The sequence below is a fragment of the Danio aesculapii genome, chromosome 9 (genome assembly GCF_903798145.1).
Source record: "Danio aesculapii chromosome 9, fDanAes4.1, whole genome shotgun sequence".
NCBI lineage: Eukaryota > Metazoa > Chordata > Actinopteri > Cypriniformes > Danionidae > Danio > Danio aesculapii.
In genome coordinates this window covers 33,342,795-33,359,899 of record NC_079443.1, presented here as the reverse complement: position 1 = coordinate 33,359,899, position 17,105 = coordinate 33,342,795, and the positions used below count along the sequence as shown (strand labels likewise).

General features: G+C 37.5%; 1 protein-coding gene across 1 annotated transcript in view; it reads right to left on the bottom strand.

Moving 5' to 3' along the window:
- The window catches only part of plcl1 (phospholipase C like 1), a 112,989-nt gene extending 96,731 nt beyond the window's left edge, over positions 1 to 16,258 (bottom strand). Inside the window, exon 1 of the mRNA XM_056465500.1 lies at positions 15,554 to 16,258. Coding sequence (XP_056321475.1) covers positions 15,554 to 15,727 — 174 coding nt within the window. The 5' untranslated portion in view covers positions 15,728 to 16,258. The remainder of the gene's footprint in view (positions 1 to 15,553) is intronic.
- Between the last annotated feature and the right edge of the window lie 847 nt (positions 16,259 to 17,105).

Genomic DNA, 17,105 nt, shown 5'->3' with positions numbered 1-17,105 from the left:
TCCCCCTCTGAGTGGATGAGGAGATGATCATAAATGTAATCCTGTTACAGAAAGTGTTCAGGAATCACCTCTCATAGCATGTCTCTTTCACACACACACCTAAACAACTGTCAAAAGACCAAAAGCTGCTATTTTCTGCGGAAGGAAGAATGAAGAACAAGGATTTAAAGTAGGAAATCAGTGCTTGTGCATGGACAATCTCTCTGTCTGTTCTTATTTGCAGGAAGAGGACGGATCCTTTGATGGAGTGCAGATGGGTGAAACTCTGCGGAACCATTAAGTGTTCCTTGTAACTCTTCCAAAGTGAAATATCACATTCCCACAGACATTCAGAAGAGGCACACGCCAGGCCGTGTTTAAAAGAGAGGAACGAGAACATGAGCGCATGCCGGGTAGACCTAAGCTGAAACAGTTGTAACCACACCCCAGCCTATGAAGGCGCTTTCTGCATGGTAATGAATGCTGAGGTGAATTGTGTCAGGCCCACCGGTTGCCATGGAAGCCCGAGTGGATGCCAGTGATTTCCATGGCGAGTTGGAGTGAAATCATCGCAATTCAGAATCCAAGATCGCATTCTTGCTGGTCTGCCCTTATATTCTTGGACACACATTCCCACAGCTCAACTTGCTGAGAGACTGATCAAATGCACTGCAATGGTAAATGAAGCAACAGCACACAGCTTTCTGTATCTGTCTTGATAATGACATATATGCATATATGCCTTTAAAGTTGGCTGGGGAAGGGGGTTATTCCTTTTTTTTAATTGCTTGAGTCCAGTTTAAGAGTTAAATCAGTTTTACTAACCTAAAATCCTTAATGATTTGTTGAAAAAATTAAATGGAACAATTTACATTAACAGTAATTTTTTATACTGCTTAATTTAAAGGGTCATGAAACCCTCCTTTTTCAGTTCAAGTCGACCTCAGAATTTTTTCAAAAATTGCTCCGAGATGGGTGATGAGCTCTGCTAGCAGAGGAAGGAGTAGGCGTGGCCAACAGAGCAGGGGGAAAAAGAGATGAGCGAACAACTATTGGCAGTTGGCTCACAAAATGAGACAAAAAACATGATTTTATAGTTTACAAAGATAAATTGCAAAGAAATAAACAGTAATTTAATGTCCTCAACTAATAAAATACAAAGTCCACCGTTCTACAATTCTCATTCAACTATCCCGTCAAAAATGCTTGCTGCAAACCAGCCGCTTTACTGTATCGGCCCTGACAGAATCGTGGGGAAAAACAGGCAACAAACCCCGTGGTTCATAGAAACAAAAAAGACCCTTCATGAACAGTTAAATACTGCTTGCCCTTCGTGGACGCCGTCTCACCCAGTCATTGGGTCTCACAGCTTGTCAAGTCTGCCTTACCTTCGGAAAGCACGTGCTCTTATGAATAATTAAGCAGCAGGGTCTTCTCATAAGGTAAGAAAACTCCACTATGAATAATAATGAGAAACTGACAGTCCAAGACTCACTCCACGATCTGATTCGCGCTATGTCACCGATTTTGATCCCGCCCCAAAAATTACTTTAAACCCGGAAGATGAAATTAGCAGAGAAAAACTCAAAATTATCCAGTTTTCCCCGCAATTAAAGCTGACAGGTGCTAATGTTGTCTTCACTGATACTCAACACATACATATGTTAAAATTTTTTTAAAGTACTCAAGGGTGTCTTGAATCTTTAATCTTTTCAGTTTTGAGTAACTAAAACAGTAAAATGCTGGTCAAGTGACTGTTAAAGTATCTACTTATGTAAACTCATGCACTCTAAGAAATGAAGATTTCAGATGCAAAAATATCTAAGATGTCTGAAATTGTCTTCTAAAATAAGCATTTTTTCAAGTGTAAAGCTCCAGTGAGTTTACATTTATGGCAAAGAACAGGCATTTTTCATCGTCTTTAAAGTGAAATAATTGAAGGAATAACTTGGGAGCCTGAAAAAAAAACACTCATTTTAGAAGTAAATGTGAGGTTTTTCCATCTGAGTTTTTGTATCTAAAAGTTCTGTATTGGTAACTTTTGTACCTTTTAGGTACACTTTTTTTAGGTAGTTTATAGTGTGTCTTCATGTAGTAAGACCACAGACATCAGTGTGTGAGGTACAAGAAACCACACTATTCATTTACACAGACAGGCAGAACATGCAGACTTCATATTGGAGTCTCTTGTCATTTAAAATTCAAAGACACTAGTACACAATGAACATTACTGATCAGATGTACAATGCTGCTTTTTATTTATTTAATGGTGTATACACAATTCAAGCTAAATGCAGACTCCATATATTAACTTTTTTATTCATTCATTCATATTCCTTTGGTTTAGTCCCTTTATTCATCTGGGATCGCCACATCAGAATGAACCGCCAACTTATCCAGCATAGGTTTTTACACAGTGGATGCCCTTTCAGCTGCAACCCAGTACTGGGAAACATCCATATACACTCACTCACACTACGGCCAATTTAGTTTATTCAATTCACCTTTACCACACATCTTTGGACTGTGAGGGAAACCAGAGCACTCGGAGGAAACCAACGCCAACAAGGTGGGAGAGCATGCAAACTCCACACAGAAATGCCAACTGACCCAGATGGGACTCAAACCAGCAACTCGAAACTGCTAACCACTGAGCCACCGTGTCGTGCCTAAGATTTTTATCACATACTAAATAAAATGTTTTAGAGGAGAATGCCCTCTAAAGCAGATTATAGGGGTGTCTTTTTGACACTCACTGTAAATGTTAGATAGACTGGTCCATATGAACAGTCACAGCTCTCAGAAAGGATGACAAATGATTTGAGACTCTCAAAGTGAGGGAAAAAAGTTGTTGCAGTGAAGTGACCTTCGAAACAAAATGGCAAACCAATAGTTCGTGGAAATCAGTGGATATTAGAGAAAAAAAAAACATTCTACTTCGTCAAAACTCTTTCATGCTTCAGTGACCGCTAACACTGAACATTTGATGAGCATGTCATCCAGCATTCTGAGAACATTCATCTCCAGGGTCTCAGTCAGTCTTCTCAGATTCTTGCTTGTGCCCTGTGTGTGCCAGGCCTGAGGAGGACTGGCAAACCTCAATGACAAACTGCAGGCTGGAATAACAGAGTAAATTTTGCCCTGCCAGAGTGAGAACGCCATCCAAGATGTGCGTGCACAACTATCTAAAGAACCTGAACAGATACTTATCCTTTTTGAGTAATCTCATTCCTCATTTGTTTAACATGCATCATGGAGGACAGGGTGTTTGTGAGCATGTGTTGCTCCATTACCCCCAAACATCTAACACTGGACCAAATATCCCCCCTACAACCAAAGATCATTTCTCTCTGGGCTGCGGTCTACCAGGGGAACAGCTCTAATTCGGCTGCTTTCAGTTCAGTGGCCACATGCCGAGCACAACCCTGAAGTAAAAAGGGCTTTAGTGACAAATATAACCAACCACCCATTTCGACACCCCTCCCTCTCATTTAGCGTGTTCATATTTTCATGCTATCATACGATCTGTTGTACTGTACTTCCTGTCTACGCCTATGTATGCATGGCTTTCTAGTGTTCCTCATCCCCTTTCAATCCCATTTTTTGAATATTGTCATCACTTTAAGAAAACAAAGTATACATAATACACATAAATATACAAATAAAGTATAATCCAGATGGCAGATGTACTTCTGGCGTAGGTGATAATCAGAAAAGGCGTGCACCAGACAAACCGAGTATCAGCTGTGGGGTGGGTTGGGTGTTACTAAACAGGAAGCTACAAGCAGACAGTTGCTTCAGTGATCACACTGCTTCACCTCGTAACCCCTCTCTCTCTACTTCTGTATCTCCTCCTGACGTTTTCGCATTCCAGCTGTCTCCACACCAATGGGGGATGATAACCATGAAATTATCAAATGCCAACACAAAAATCAAGGGCAGCTAAGTTTGGGCAATGTTTTCAACAGTCTTCAGCTTTTGGCACTGTGTGTCCAATCCTGCTCCTGGAGGGAACCAGCTGTCCAACAAAATAAAAATACCAACAAAGTCTATCCAAATAAATCGGGGTTGCATACAGGCAAAGCTGGTGATCATTTGGTGTGGTTAATCTACAAAATCAAAGAGGCAAAAATAGGAAAACAAATTCTGAACATAAGTGAGCATCTTTATACCCTATTCCATCCAAAGGGTAGAGCCCTAAAAGTGGGAACTGTGCAAAAAGCACTTCCATGACATGATGAAGCTGATTGGAATGCACTTGCTATGTTACTGGAACGTAACCATGATAAACGCATGGCAATAACAACAGGAATATTTTATTATTGATGTTTATTACCATTGACATGTATATGTACTCATGCATTATAATAAATAGTATCTGAGCAGCATTTTTACCTACAAAAGCTATTTAAACTTCATTTAAAATGCTAAATGGAAATGTGTAATATACAAGAACATTACAAATTAACATTTATCTTGTTATTTGAAGCTCACAGCATCTATAGCATTAAAAAAATCATAAGGACTGGAACATGTGACTATTGATGACAAACTTGCTTCCTTAAGTGACAGTATATGTATCCTTCACTAACTGATTTCTGAAAAGGTCCTTCATGAAGGAATTCAATTGGCATCCCCATCCTAAAAGTGCCCTTAAAGGGTGCAGAAACAATGTTTACAATTTGCCCGCATTTGTGGATCTTAAATAATGGTGCACATTAGGTCTGCAGGATTAATCAAAATTTATCACGATTTAACAAAAGCTGCAATTCTCATCCACATTTTAGTCAGGGAAGCATGGCTCTCTGATCACTAAGGAAATGAGACACGGGAAATCACACAGAACGGAGGATGTACCTGAATTTTATTGTTTGAATGTGACTAATAAACACAGTTACGGAAATGTCTCATGGAATAATTTACTTAAAGGTGCAGTAGGTTATCTGCCTAAATGCTATGTGTTAGCACAATATCTTTGAAACAAAGTCACTCCCCTGCCATCAAAATCCACACATCCTGATATCACAAATGCACATTAAAAGATGACAGAGACCCACAAGATCATGTCATTCGCCAGTCAGAAAACGTTATAGTACTTTATAATACTACAATTCTGAACGAAAAACTGTATTATATCTAGCATGTTTACAGTTGTGTAGCAAGCAAAACTTGTCATAAATGTGCAATATTTCATGCATGCAAGGATGGCTGGTCTCACTCTCTCATGCGCTTTGTCCTAAAGCAACTATGATGCTTGGCTGGCAGGGTGCAGGAATTACACTTATTACTAAGCCATACTTACATGCTATTTTAGACCGAATATTAGGAGTAGCATGGTAAACTATATAGAGAGTGTGTCACAAGTTGTCATGTTCAAAAATGAACTAAAGTGATGTGAATATAAAACCAACTCTACCTCAGTAAAGCAGGCTAGGCGGAATAGCGCTATTTACTGATGTTTTCTTGTTAAACTAAATAAAAATCTACATTACCGATGCTGTAAATAGAACCTTATGAAATTGAAAATAGTCACATCAATCTTTCGCCGGGAAGATTTCAGTGGCTGAACAACACTTCTGTGCATATAACCCATTTGTAAATCTACATAAGCTTTGCTTGACTAAAATACACTTAAAAAAGAACATTACCTTTCTAGTAGAAATACATCAGCCATGGTGTCATCCTTCCTCTACATGCAAAAGTAACTCCAATATTGATTCAGGATTTTAAAAAGTTGATTCATCATTTGTTTTTACCATTGCTTCACTCTCATGTGCACGTGAACGTGCGGATCTGCGTGAACGGCTGCGCAAATGTACAAATCTACATTTGTTGACCGACAGTTTGGGCTACTTATCAGAATTATGGGAATTGTCGGCCTGTCAATATTGAATCGGATGAACATTTTTTAGTCTTCTGTCTTACCCAAAATATAAAAATACATATAAATACATTTAGATCATTTACTTTAATCATTACAATTGGAATGTGAAGAGAACTTTCAACCAGCACAACAAAAAATGTTTCTGAAGACAATCACCTACTGCGCCTTTAAAACACTTGACTGAGGTGAGTGACTCACCTTATGAGTAAAAACATACTATTAAATGTGTTGTTCCCATGTTCTTTTGATGTAACATTAGCAACAACACAGAGCCATAGTTCACTAAAAGCAATGAAAAAATAATAATAAAAAAAAACAGTCAAAACGCTAAATTATTCCTTTTAATTTCAGGATTGTGCAGATTAAATCATCTATGACTTTTGGCGTAGCTTGTTCACAAAAGATTTTTAAATCCTAATGAGGCAATCTTCATGATGCATGCACAAGAGTTACTTCTAGGAAACGGAGTCAAATTCATCTAAATAAACCAAGGAAATGGGTTGTAAAAATGTCAAAATTTGCATCCTCTCACAAACGCATGTTTATACTTCCCCATTGACACATTTATGAAATGCCTTTAGTGGGTCCTGAACTCATCTAATTTTCCACAGAGATTTGGATTATAAACCAGCGTCTATTATATAGACACATATATACAAACACACTAGGCCTCATGACCACAACTGAGGCCCCCAGAGGCTTAGATGTGCACTTGTGTCAGACAGGATGGATAACGGCATTCAGAGGATTGTGGCACCAGTAGCTGAGTGACACTAGAGGACAGAGGGCACAGTTTGCCTTCAGGACACCAACAAACACAAACACACAGGCCCACTTAACCACAAAGTCAGTTACACAGTGTCATAGCAGCTACATTGTCATTGCTCTTGACCAGCAGCCAGTTATGCTTTGCTTTCTAAACAACTGTTGTCAAGAACAGTGCGTACTACACTCCAGAACAAAGTTTAGTGTGATCAAAAAGATCAAGAAGCATGTCATGTCCCCAATTATTTACCCCTGAATTGTGGCCCTATTTCTTGATTGTGATATAGAAGAGGTGCTAAATTTTTGGGCCAAAACATGAATACTATTATGGTCAACTGCTCAGGAACAATCAGTTAATATGTGGTTGAGCCAGGCAATAACTCTTTTACCACTGGAAAAACTGACTTTTGATTTGCAGAGATCTTAATTGTTAGTCTACCTTCTGGAACTTTCTTAAAGGGGTGGTCCACTACGAAACCATATTTGAAACTTTAGTTGATGTGTAATGTAGCTGTGTGAACATAAACAGCATCTCTGAATCTAAAATGCTTAAAGTTCAATGCAAAGGGAGACCTTGGTTTTTACAGAGTTAGCTTAGCAAAGCCTACAATGAACGAATTTTGGAGACTACAAAAAATACTTCTGGGCCTTGTGAGATCACAAAGTACTTTTACTGCTCAGCTAAAGGGCGTGGCCAGAGCTGTAATGTTACAGCAGAATTCTGTATTTGGGCTTCCAAAGGACACAACACAAAGACAGAAGTACTTACAGTTCAACATTAATTTTGTTCTAGAGAACTAATAAATACATAGCAAGCATGATTTTACAAGGCTTCCAGAATCTCTCCCAGTTCAGTGCTGGATTCAGTTAAAATCTCTTCAAAGAATGAGCAGCTCCAACAAGCAGAAGCTGTGAACTCTGAGGCCACAACCTGTGAGTGTTTTATTTGTTAAAATTGATCATGACATGTACAGTGTCTAGCCTTAATGGTATGTTGTAGCAAAGATGTAAACAATGTGAAAAGCTGTTAGGCACAATTAACGATTTAGCTACAAATTCATATTTATCAGTCAAACCGCTGTAAACACACACACACACACACACACACTTCACCAGTATGTGCAGCATCTCTCTATGTGTGTGCGACTGTGCAGTGTCTCTCTATAGGTATCTTTTCCGTGCATTTTAAATCTTAGATAATGAACTCGCAAAAGATATGTAAATGATTCATATTACTTACACATGCATATTCCGAATATATGTGAAAGACGTCGTGCAACACGTTGAGTTGAAAAATACAGGAGAGCTCACCTAACTCATGTAACGTTAGCAGCAGAAAAATAAATCAAGGTTCACACAGGTCACATCCCACATCTTGTGCTTTATTCTTCTGTCTACAACGTCACTGTATATTACAGAACAATAACTTAATCAGAGCATCAGAGAAAAAGAAAAATAAACATCTACGGACGTCTACGGACAGTTCATACACACGCACACACATAGACACACACACACACACAATGGCAAATTCTCTTAAAGGAGCCGCACCCCATTTTCACTCGTTACAGACACTTGTCAGATTTTATTTTAGAGAGCGGGCATGAGGTTGACTGACTGTTTACACAAAATGCGCGTGCTTGTACGGGCGTGAGGTGGAGACAATCCGTGAATCACAGCACATTATGACACATGACCAATCAGAGTCACTTGAGGGCGAGCCTTTCAGAGGAACTAGGAAATATATCAGTCGTTTCCATGTTAGCTGAGTAGCTGTATATAATCAAAGTGAGATTTATGAAAAAATAATGTGATTTCCTTCAAGAGAAACATGAGCACACATTGCTTTGCATCTTATTAACACAACCAAGCCTTAAAATTACTTTCTGGACCACCCCTTTAAGGATGCGCCATGACTAGCTTTTGTCTTTCTAATCTTGGTTTATAATCTTCTTTTATTTCTGTTTTTGCTCTTAAGAATGCATAAGAAATTGAATGTATAACATGAACTTTTGAACATGTTGTTAAGTTATAGCAGTGCCACAGTTGCTTATTTGAAAAAAGTATATCTAATAAAAAAGAAAAAAGCATGTCATATTTCAGTTTAATAAACACAAATGAACAATGGATCATTGAATCGGGTGTAAAAGCTTCAATACCCAAGGTCTCACACTGGCAACACAAACACAGACGCACAGTGATTTGGAAAGCCGCATTTACAGCAGATCTGAGAGCAGTGTGGAAGTGGAGGATTTTCAGTCCATAATATTGTAGGGATATTACTGTAAACTTAGTAACTAAATCATTTTGACTAAGGTATTTCTTTAAAACTGAAAGCGTATCACTGACAAACTTTGCCATCTGAATAAACATAAAGAAAGGACACTGATCACACACTTACCAAATCTGTAGAGACAGGACAATTAACACAAACTGACCTGTCTTTTTTTAAAAGAAAACAAGTGGCAAATCCGGTTTTCACCATTTCCAGATTTGAAAAGCTCTCGTGTAAAACATGTTCCTTACAAACATGTTTTTGTTGCTTGTTAGCAGACCACTGTAATCCACACATGTGGGTCCACGCGCAAGCTGTGCTTTCATTGTGGGAAATTGGAAACAAAATATTAATTGCAGCACCTTAATAAACACAACACTGACGACCCATGTCTCCTAACAATTCTTCTCCTTCTACTTGTTTGAATTGCGCTTAGCAACACAATGTGGCATCTCTCTGAACACTGTAACAGGTAAAAGGAGTCTATGAAGCTATATAATGCATATTTATGAAGTTCACAATAGAGCGATGACTGGTTCGAACCAAGTCTTTCTCATGAATTAACATGAGACACATGTGCTGAAAACTCATTGATGTCACTTTGTACCGGCCAGTAGAGACAGCCAATCTCTATGTTGGAATTTACACAATGACCTCATCGCCATGGCGTTGCTTCAAAATTACTTTTTTTAAACCGGAAGAACGAATTTGCTCTAAACAACGCAAAAACAACCAATTTTCACCTGTTAGCTAAATATGCGTCTCCTAATAGCGTTTTCTTTTTTTTTTTTTTTTTGTTAAACATGGCATATATACAGTTGAAGTCAGAATTATTAACTTTATTATTTGTAAATAATTCAAATTTTAAAAGGGCTAATAATTTAGCCCTTTTTTTATTAAAACTGCTTTTATTCTAGCCAAAATAAAACAAATAAGAAATAACAATTAAGAAGAAAAAAATATTATCAGACATACTGTGAAAATTCCCTTGCTCTATTAAACATAATTTAAAAGAGAAAAAAAATTCAAAGGCGGGTAATAATTCTGACTTCAACTGTATATGATGGTCAACATCTCAAAAAATGTGTTTTGGTGTTTCGTGACTTTAAATTACACAGAAAGAATGACTAATATATTCTTCAAAACATTTCCTTTTATGTTTCACAGAAGAATTTTTGATTTTTGAATGAACTCATTGTGTTTACATGGGAGTAAAAAGTGGGGCCGAGATTGCCAGAAAATGGCAAAGCAGGAAGAAAAGGGAACAAGGGAGACTCTTGAATTACAGCAAATAAGGTGAAATGTGAGGTAGAGATTCTGTGGAAGACTGTAATGGATATAGAGTACTAAGCTGTGGTCAGACAGCACTGATTAAATGGAAAGTGCTCATAAAGCTGAAAAAACAAGCAAGGTGCTCCCCAGGGCTCTGTACTCTGGCTTCCCCAAGTTTGTTTTTCTGCTCAGTCAAATCTCACTATAGGCCCACTGTCAAATTTGCACAATGGTGTTATTTCTCCTCGTGAAAACGGCATTAAAACACACAGGTTCAAAGTAAATCAGTTAATGTACTTCATTTTATTACAACTCTTTGCCTGTACAGTATACTACTACATAATATAAATATGTGTACCCTTTAAATTTCATAGAAAATAATTGTACTTACAATATCATTTAGATCTTCGGGGTACAAATTACTTCATAGTAGGGCTACTCGATTATGGAAATAATCATAATCACGATTATTTTGGTCATAACTGTAATCAGGATTCAAGACTATATACAGTTGAAGTCAAAATTATTTGCCCTTCAGTGATTTTTTTTTATAAATATTTCCCAAATGACATTTAACAGAGCAAGGATTTTTGTTACAGTATTTCCTATAATATTTTTTCTTCTGGAGAAAGTCTTATTTGTTTTATTTTGGTTAGAATAAAAGCAGGTTTAAATATTTTGAAACCTATTTTAAGGTCAATATTATAAGCCCTCTTAAGCAATATATATTTTTTGATTGTCTGCAGAAGAAACTACTGTTATACAATGACTTGCCTAATTACACTAATTAAGCCTTTGAATGTCACTTTAAGCTGAATACTAGTATCTTGAAAAATATCTAGTAAAATATAATGTACTTTCATCATGGCAAAGATAAAAGAAATCAGTTATTAAATTTATTATGTTTTGAAATCGGTTGAAAAAATCTTTCTGTTAAACAAAAATTGGGGGGGAAAGGGTCACTAATAATTAAGGAGGGCTAATAATTCTGACTTTAACTGTATATATAGAGTTATTTTCATCCCTGTAAATAAGGAAAGGGAAATAAAAACAATAGAATAAAAATATGAAACAAACTGTGCTTTAAGCATCTTCACTGTAAGAAAAAAAAACTTTAATTTTAGCTAGAAAAGTCCTTCAGTCAAGAGCAGCGAGGGATTTTGTCCTGTTGTTGTTCGATTAATAACGATAAAAACAGTCGGCAGCAGGAATATTGCGCGCTGTCACTTTAAGAGCAGTACGGTTCTGATTTATGGTTTCACTTTCACATGTCTTTTGATTCTCAACTCATTTGTTTATTACATAAATGAGGGTTAATATGAATAATCACTAAACACCGTGCTTTGACACAAATTTGCATGTATTTGACCATTAAAGCGCTCACGTGAAGATGACTTTAGATGTGTGTGCTCTGCTCATCTCTGAGGTCGAACATGTGCACACACAACAGCATGCGATCTCTTTCGCACTTTTAAAAACATGAATGATTCAAATGTGCTTCAATGAATGATGCACATCCCGTGCCGCAAAAGTAACATTACAGTACATGCTTTTAGTCATTTTTACGTGGAACTGAGCTTTGCAGAGCAACAAATGTGTACAACTGGAAAGGGGGTGGTATATGATGCAATAATCGTTTATCTCGATTAATGTTTTTTTATAATCGTTATAGGCCCAAACTGAAATTGAAACTGAACTTTGGATTAATTGCCCAGCCCTACTTCATAGGATGTAAATTGTTTATTTTTTCATTGTAATGAAATAATCCAATCTAATAGATAACAGGTTACTTTGTAAAATATATAAATTGTACAATAAGAAAGACTACTCGCTAGAAGACATGGAAAATGTTTTGATTGATTTCTAGACCAACAAAATATTTCGTTTTGCATAAACGGAAATAAAGAAATGAAATTTCAGCCATTTATTTATGTTTTTGAATAGATACTGTATGTTTTACTTAACACTTTCATTTTCCACACATGATGGAATGTACACAGCACCCAAAATGATTTTATTCAACGATAAGAATTCAAAATACCAAGTCAACAAGTGCCAATTATCTATTATCTGTTTCCTGAGCACCACAATAACATATTGTCAAACAATCGTAAACCCTTGACCATGCAGCACTCCAAAAACATATACATCAAATTAATCTGGGAAAACTCAGATCATTCCTTCAGCAGGGACAGTCAGAATACAAATCACTAGTTTCAACAATCTCGGGCAAAAACAAGACAGGGTTGCACACGGGACGCTGTAGGTTCAACCCAATTTGTGATTACACTGATGTGTGCATTTGTGCATGTGCTGCTGCACAGAGAAGATCTGAAGATATCAGTCAAGCCACAAGTTCTCAAGTGTGTATTAAATAGATGTAAGCAACAAGTTCTGCATCCATTTAAAAAACAATGATTGCTCTGGACATTGTCTTGGAGGGTTGTGCACTTGGCTGAGGACAGGGAACATTACTCACACTCTGGATCTGAAACAAACAGAACCAAGAACCAGAGCTGGGATGAGTCACATGAACGCTGCCCCCTCTCTTCGCTCTGTCGACAGTGCCTGTCACTGACATCATCAGCTTCTTTGCCATCTGTCAATTACCTTGTGCTACTTCCTGCTCACTGAACTAGACAGCACTGTTAGTGTTGAACTTGGGTATGGGCTGCACCCAAATACAGATTATGATCTTATGAAGAAAAGCAGAACCAGCTTCTGTGGAGGCCCCTGTTGTAACAAATCTAAAATCTAATATCTGACCTACAAAAATGTGCATAGCAAATATGAAAATGGTATATTGTGTAACATTCTGTCACAGCAACTACAGGTGTGGCTTTTTCTATATTAATATTACATGTGCAGGAGACCCCTCACAGTCACTGACCCCATTGGCTTGCACTGTAATCCTTCTACCTACTAAAGCTGAAGATAATTGGCTGACCTTCATCGCAAAGCACTGATGTAGAGTCATTACTCTGTAATGCTTGATCAATGATTATCCAAAGCATTCATAAACCCAAGAGCCTGCAGTCATTTTGTATTTTTAACACATCTGGGTATTAACCTAAACTCTTGGCATGTTCTTTTCTTCAGGAATTCTTTAAAGAAAGTCATTACATGGCAAATATGAGTGTAGGCGTCCCATTTCATTTAGACCTTTGTAATAATTGTCTATGCTTCATTCTTGCAAAATGACATTTTCAGGTCATGATGGCTTTGCAGTTTATACTGTAACAACCATTCTGTGGAAATCAGCCTCTGGACTTTTTTGTATCACTGTATTTGGTGATAAAGGTGACAAAAAATGCTTAGATCTAGGAAAAGCGGACTAAAAGTCCACGGTGTCACTTAATAACTAGTGTTATGTTAAAAGTTTACCTGCACTGAAAACCCATTACTTTTGACCCTACATGGATAACACACCATTAAAATCTTTGAAGATCATCAAACAACTATGGCAATATCAAATTCCACTGTGGCAGATTTTTTTTTTCGGGTTAAATTCCTTCTATCATTTTTGTCACCAGTGAAAATATGTAAATTCAGCAGGTTTATCCATTTCTCTTAAATATCGACTTCAAGTTTTTGAACCTTCAAGGCTCAGCTTCCAGAAAGCACAAGGAAAAAATCTGTTATTGGTGGCTCAGAGTTGTAATTTTTTATTAATGAATTATTAGGTCTATCAAACACTTTAAAATTGCTAATATGAGAATGTTAGGGTGATGATGTCCACACCAATGCTTCTGAACTATGTTGAAAAGTTTGCCTTGATCAAAATGGCTCACAGGTCTGTTCTGGGTTGCAGTGAGCAAGAGATGAAAATTTGATGAAATTGTTTGTTCTTGGTTTTTCTTTCTTCACTAGAACATTAAAGAAGATTTTAGCTACAACAATAATCCTAAGTGATTCAAAAACTTCAAACTTTAAGAGTCAAAAAGTCCAATGCAATCTCACTGCAATTCATAACTTTTTGATTTAGTGGTTAATTTGTATGACTTCGTATAATCTCCTTTTTGCACGACCCCATTGACGGTTGGGTTTAGGGGTGGGGTTTTGCAGTATGTCACCTCCTAAATGAATATCAATGAATTAGTTCTTTTTTGACAGCACATAAAATAGTTGTTTCCATGTGTGTTTGAGCTGAAAAATCATAAACAGTCTAAACAAAATTAGTGACTTCTGAAGAAGTGTTCTCTCATGAAGCAAAATGATTGGTCTGTGCAGGAATCTAATCATATTAATACCTTTGATACGTCTCTGCAAACAGTTCTCATTCAACACAGTGCGGAGATTAAGCCTAACATGATTATGCATAAGCCAAAGGCACTTAAACTGGAAAAGGAAGACGTGTTGAATTGTTTGACAAAATGGTACTTGTGTTTATCCTTGATCCTGAATGCAACAAGTTGTAAAACAGCATCAGCTTATGCTTGAGCCTGCGACCATGCAGTTGTAATTATGTGTCAGGAAGCTGGGGCTCCTGACTGTCATAAACATGCTCAGGAGGACCTTCTGCTCAGGTTGTGGGTTAAAGATAATTATGAAGTAATGCTCAGTTTCTTATACAGACCGATAATTTTATGTTCATCAGGGCTTAATGTATCATAAGGTGTCACAGGAATTTATTTTGTTTTGCCAATATATGTACTTTTTTTTTACTCCTAATATTTGTACTTCATGTAATCACCTAGGACCACAGTTTCAGTTAACAATCTGTTTTAATGTTCTAATGAAGATTAAAAAAGGTCACCTACAACTTTGATAGCCTGTTGTTTCACTTTGGGTTGACTACCCCTTAAAAAACAAATAATAATATTATTAACATTGTTACCACTAAAAATTAATAGCATAGTTAAAATGATATAAAAGGTCATTATACTGTACATTCAATCAATCTCTACTTTGCCACAAATTCCTTTGTATTTATTTGCATCTGGCCAGATGTCAGTGACTGTGGATAGATTGAATTACATTCTCTCGTTCTAAAAATGTAATAAATGACAGTTTATTTGTACGAAAGGCAGTTTTTGTGCAGCATTAGGTTGCCACTTAATGCAATAAATGGCTCCTTAAACAAAACCAGCTGTGAACCACTGGGCTACACCACCCTGATGCATCCAGTAATCTAGGCTGGTAAGTAAAAGGTTGTCACAGGTTTACCATTACATCCTTGATCAATTCACAGAGCCCCAGGCAACTCCAGGAGACCTGAACCTGTCATAACCTGCATAAACTCCAAGGACACAGGCTGTTGTTTACATGATTCACACTCTATTCCACAACAGACATTCGTGTTTAGTTTCATTTAAACTGATCGGGTATCATTCACACCACCAAACTCTTGACAACTCTTGGCGTGTTTCTGCTACTACCTTAATGATGCTGCTCCTCCTCGGTGCCGCTTTCACTGACTCCAGGAGCGCCGCGTCGTCGCGCTCCACCAGCGGCACGGCGACTCCACTCCGGCGGCCTGATCGAAGCGCTCTCGGTGGGATAAAGTCCGGAGCTCCATCTCCGCACACCCCGTCCTCGTAAGACTCCGACATCTTCAGGATCAGTTGTTAGGAAATCAATATAATTTACACTTATAAAGACGTATTTCAACCCAAGAACATCCACATCCACATCCACATCCAACTCTTGCTTCTTTGGGTAGCTCCGGTAGTCCAAATTCTAACTTAATTGCTCAGACTGTACGGCAGGTTGAGAATGGACCTCGTTCCTTGAGCCCATCCTAAAGCAACTTTTGCCAGTCAAACAGCTCGAAGAAGAAATCGTACGTATAATAACTGGCTCATAAATCATTCTCTTGCGCAAGAGGACACTTGCATCACCGCGCAACAAGTTAAAAAGCACCGCCGCTTCTTAACTTTACTCACTGATCCAAACAATCTGAATGTAACACGTGCAAAAATGCACATTTGTTCAGTGATGAGCGGGAGAACGGAGGGTTTGCAGGTCACCAAATATTACCGGGCATCAAAACAACCCCAGAAGCGCGCGTTCAGTGTCAGCATTATGGAAAAGAAACGCCGGAGTATTTGGTTGTGGATGTTGTTCGCCTCACCTTCACCGTGTATTTGTTTGGTTAGTGGAGAATGAGGAACGCCACTGACACTGGCACAACCTCTTGGGTCCGCTAACCCCGCCCCTCGCATCCGTAAGCTCGTGATTGACGGGCGCCGCGACCAATCGGACGCTCTCGAATTTCCATAACCCCCAATCGCTCATCTTTCAAAGAGGAGGAGCTTTGCGTACGAGCCTCAGGAATGCTACTCTTTTGGGTTTACCAGATGTTTGGGAGAAGGGAAGCTTGGGGTATCACTTTTCCAAAGTAGCCTGTTTGGGGATTAATAAAAGGGATAGTAAGATAACTCTGAAATTTAAAACATAAACCTACTAAATTGATAACAAGGCTTTAATTTTCAATCATAATAACGTGTCAGTGGTACTAAAATAACACAACTGAGCAGATACATAAGTAATAACATAAAATATGCAAACATAAAATATAAGATAGGTCAAAGTTTTTAAAAAAAATTCCGTATTTTTCATGTTTAGTCTTTATAAATACAGAGGAACTAAATAAAAATTTCCTTAAAAATACATATCCACATGTATACATATCATGTTATTTATACTGTTAAGCTACTTATTTTAAATGAGCTGAAACAACACAATTGTTTAGTGTTTTTGGGTAGGACAATTTAATTGTTTTATGTTCAATCCACATAAATTTGTAAAAACTATTAAGTTAACTTAATCAATTTGTGTTGGGACAACATTGTGTGGAACCCTATTTTTTACAGTGTGCATAATATCATAATTTTGCAAAATTCTAGAAGTATCCAGAGTTCAAAATTTACAGTGAGATTTTGTTTTTGTCATTGCTAGTCCCTAAAAAATGGTTTCAGCAAATATAAC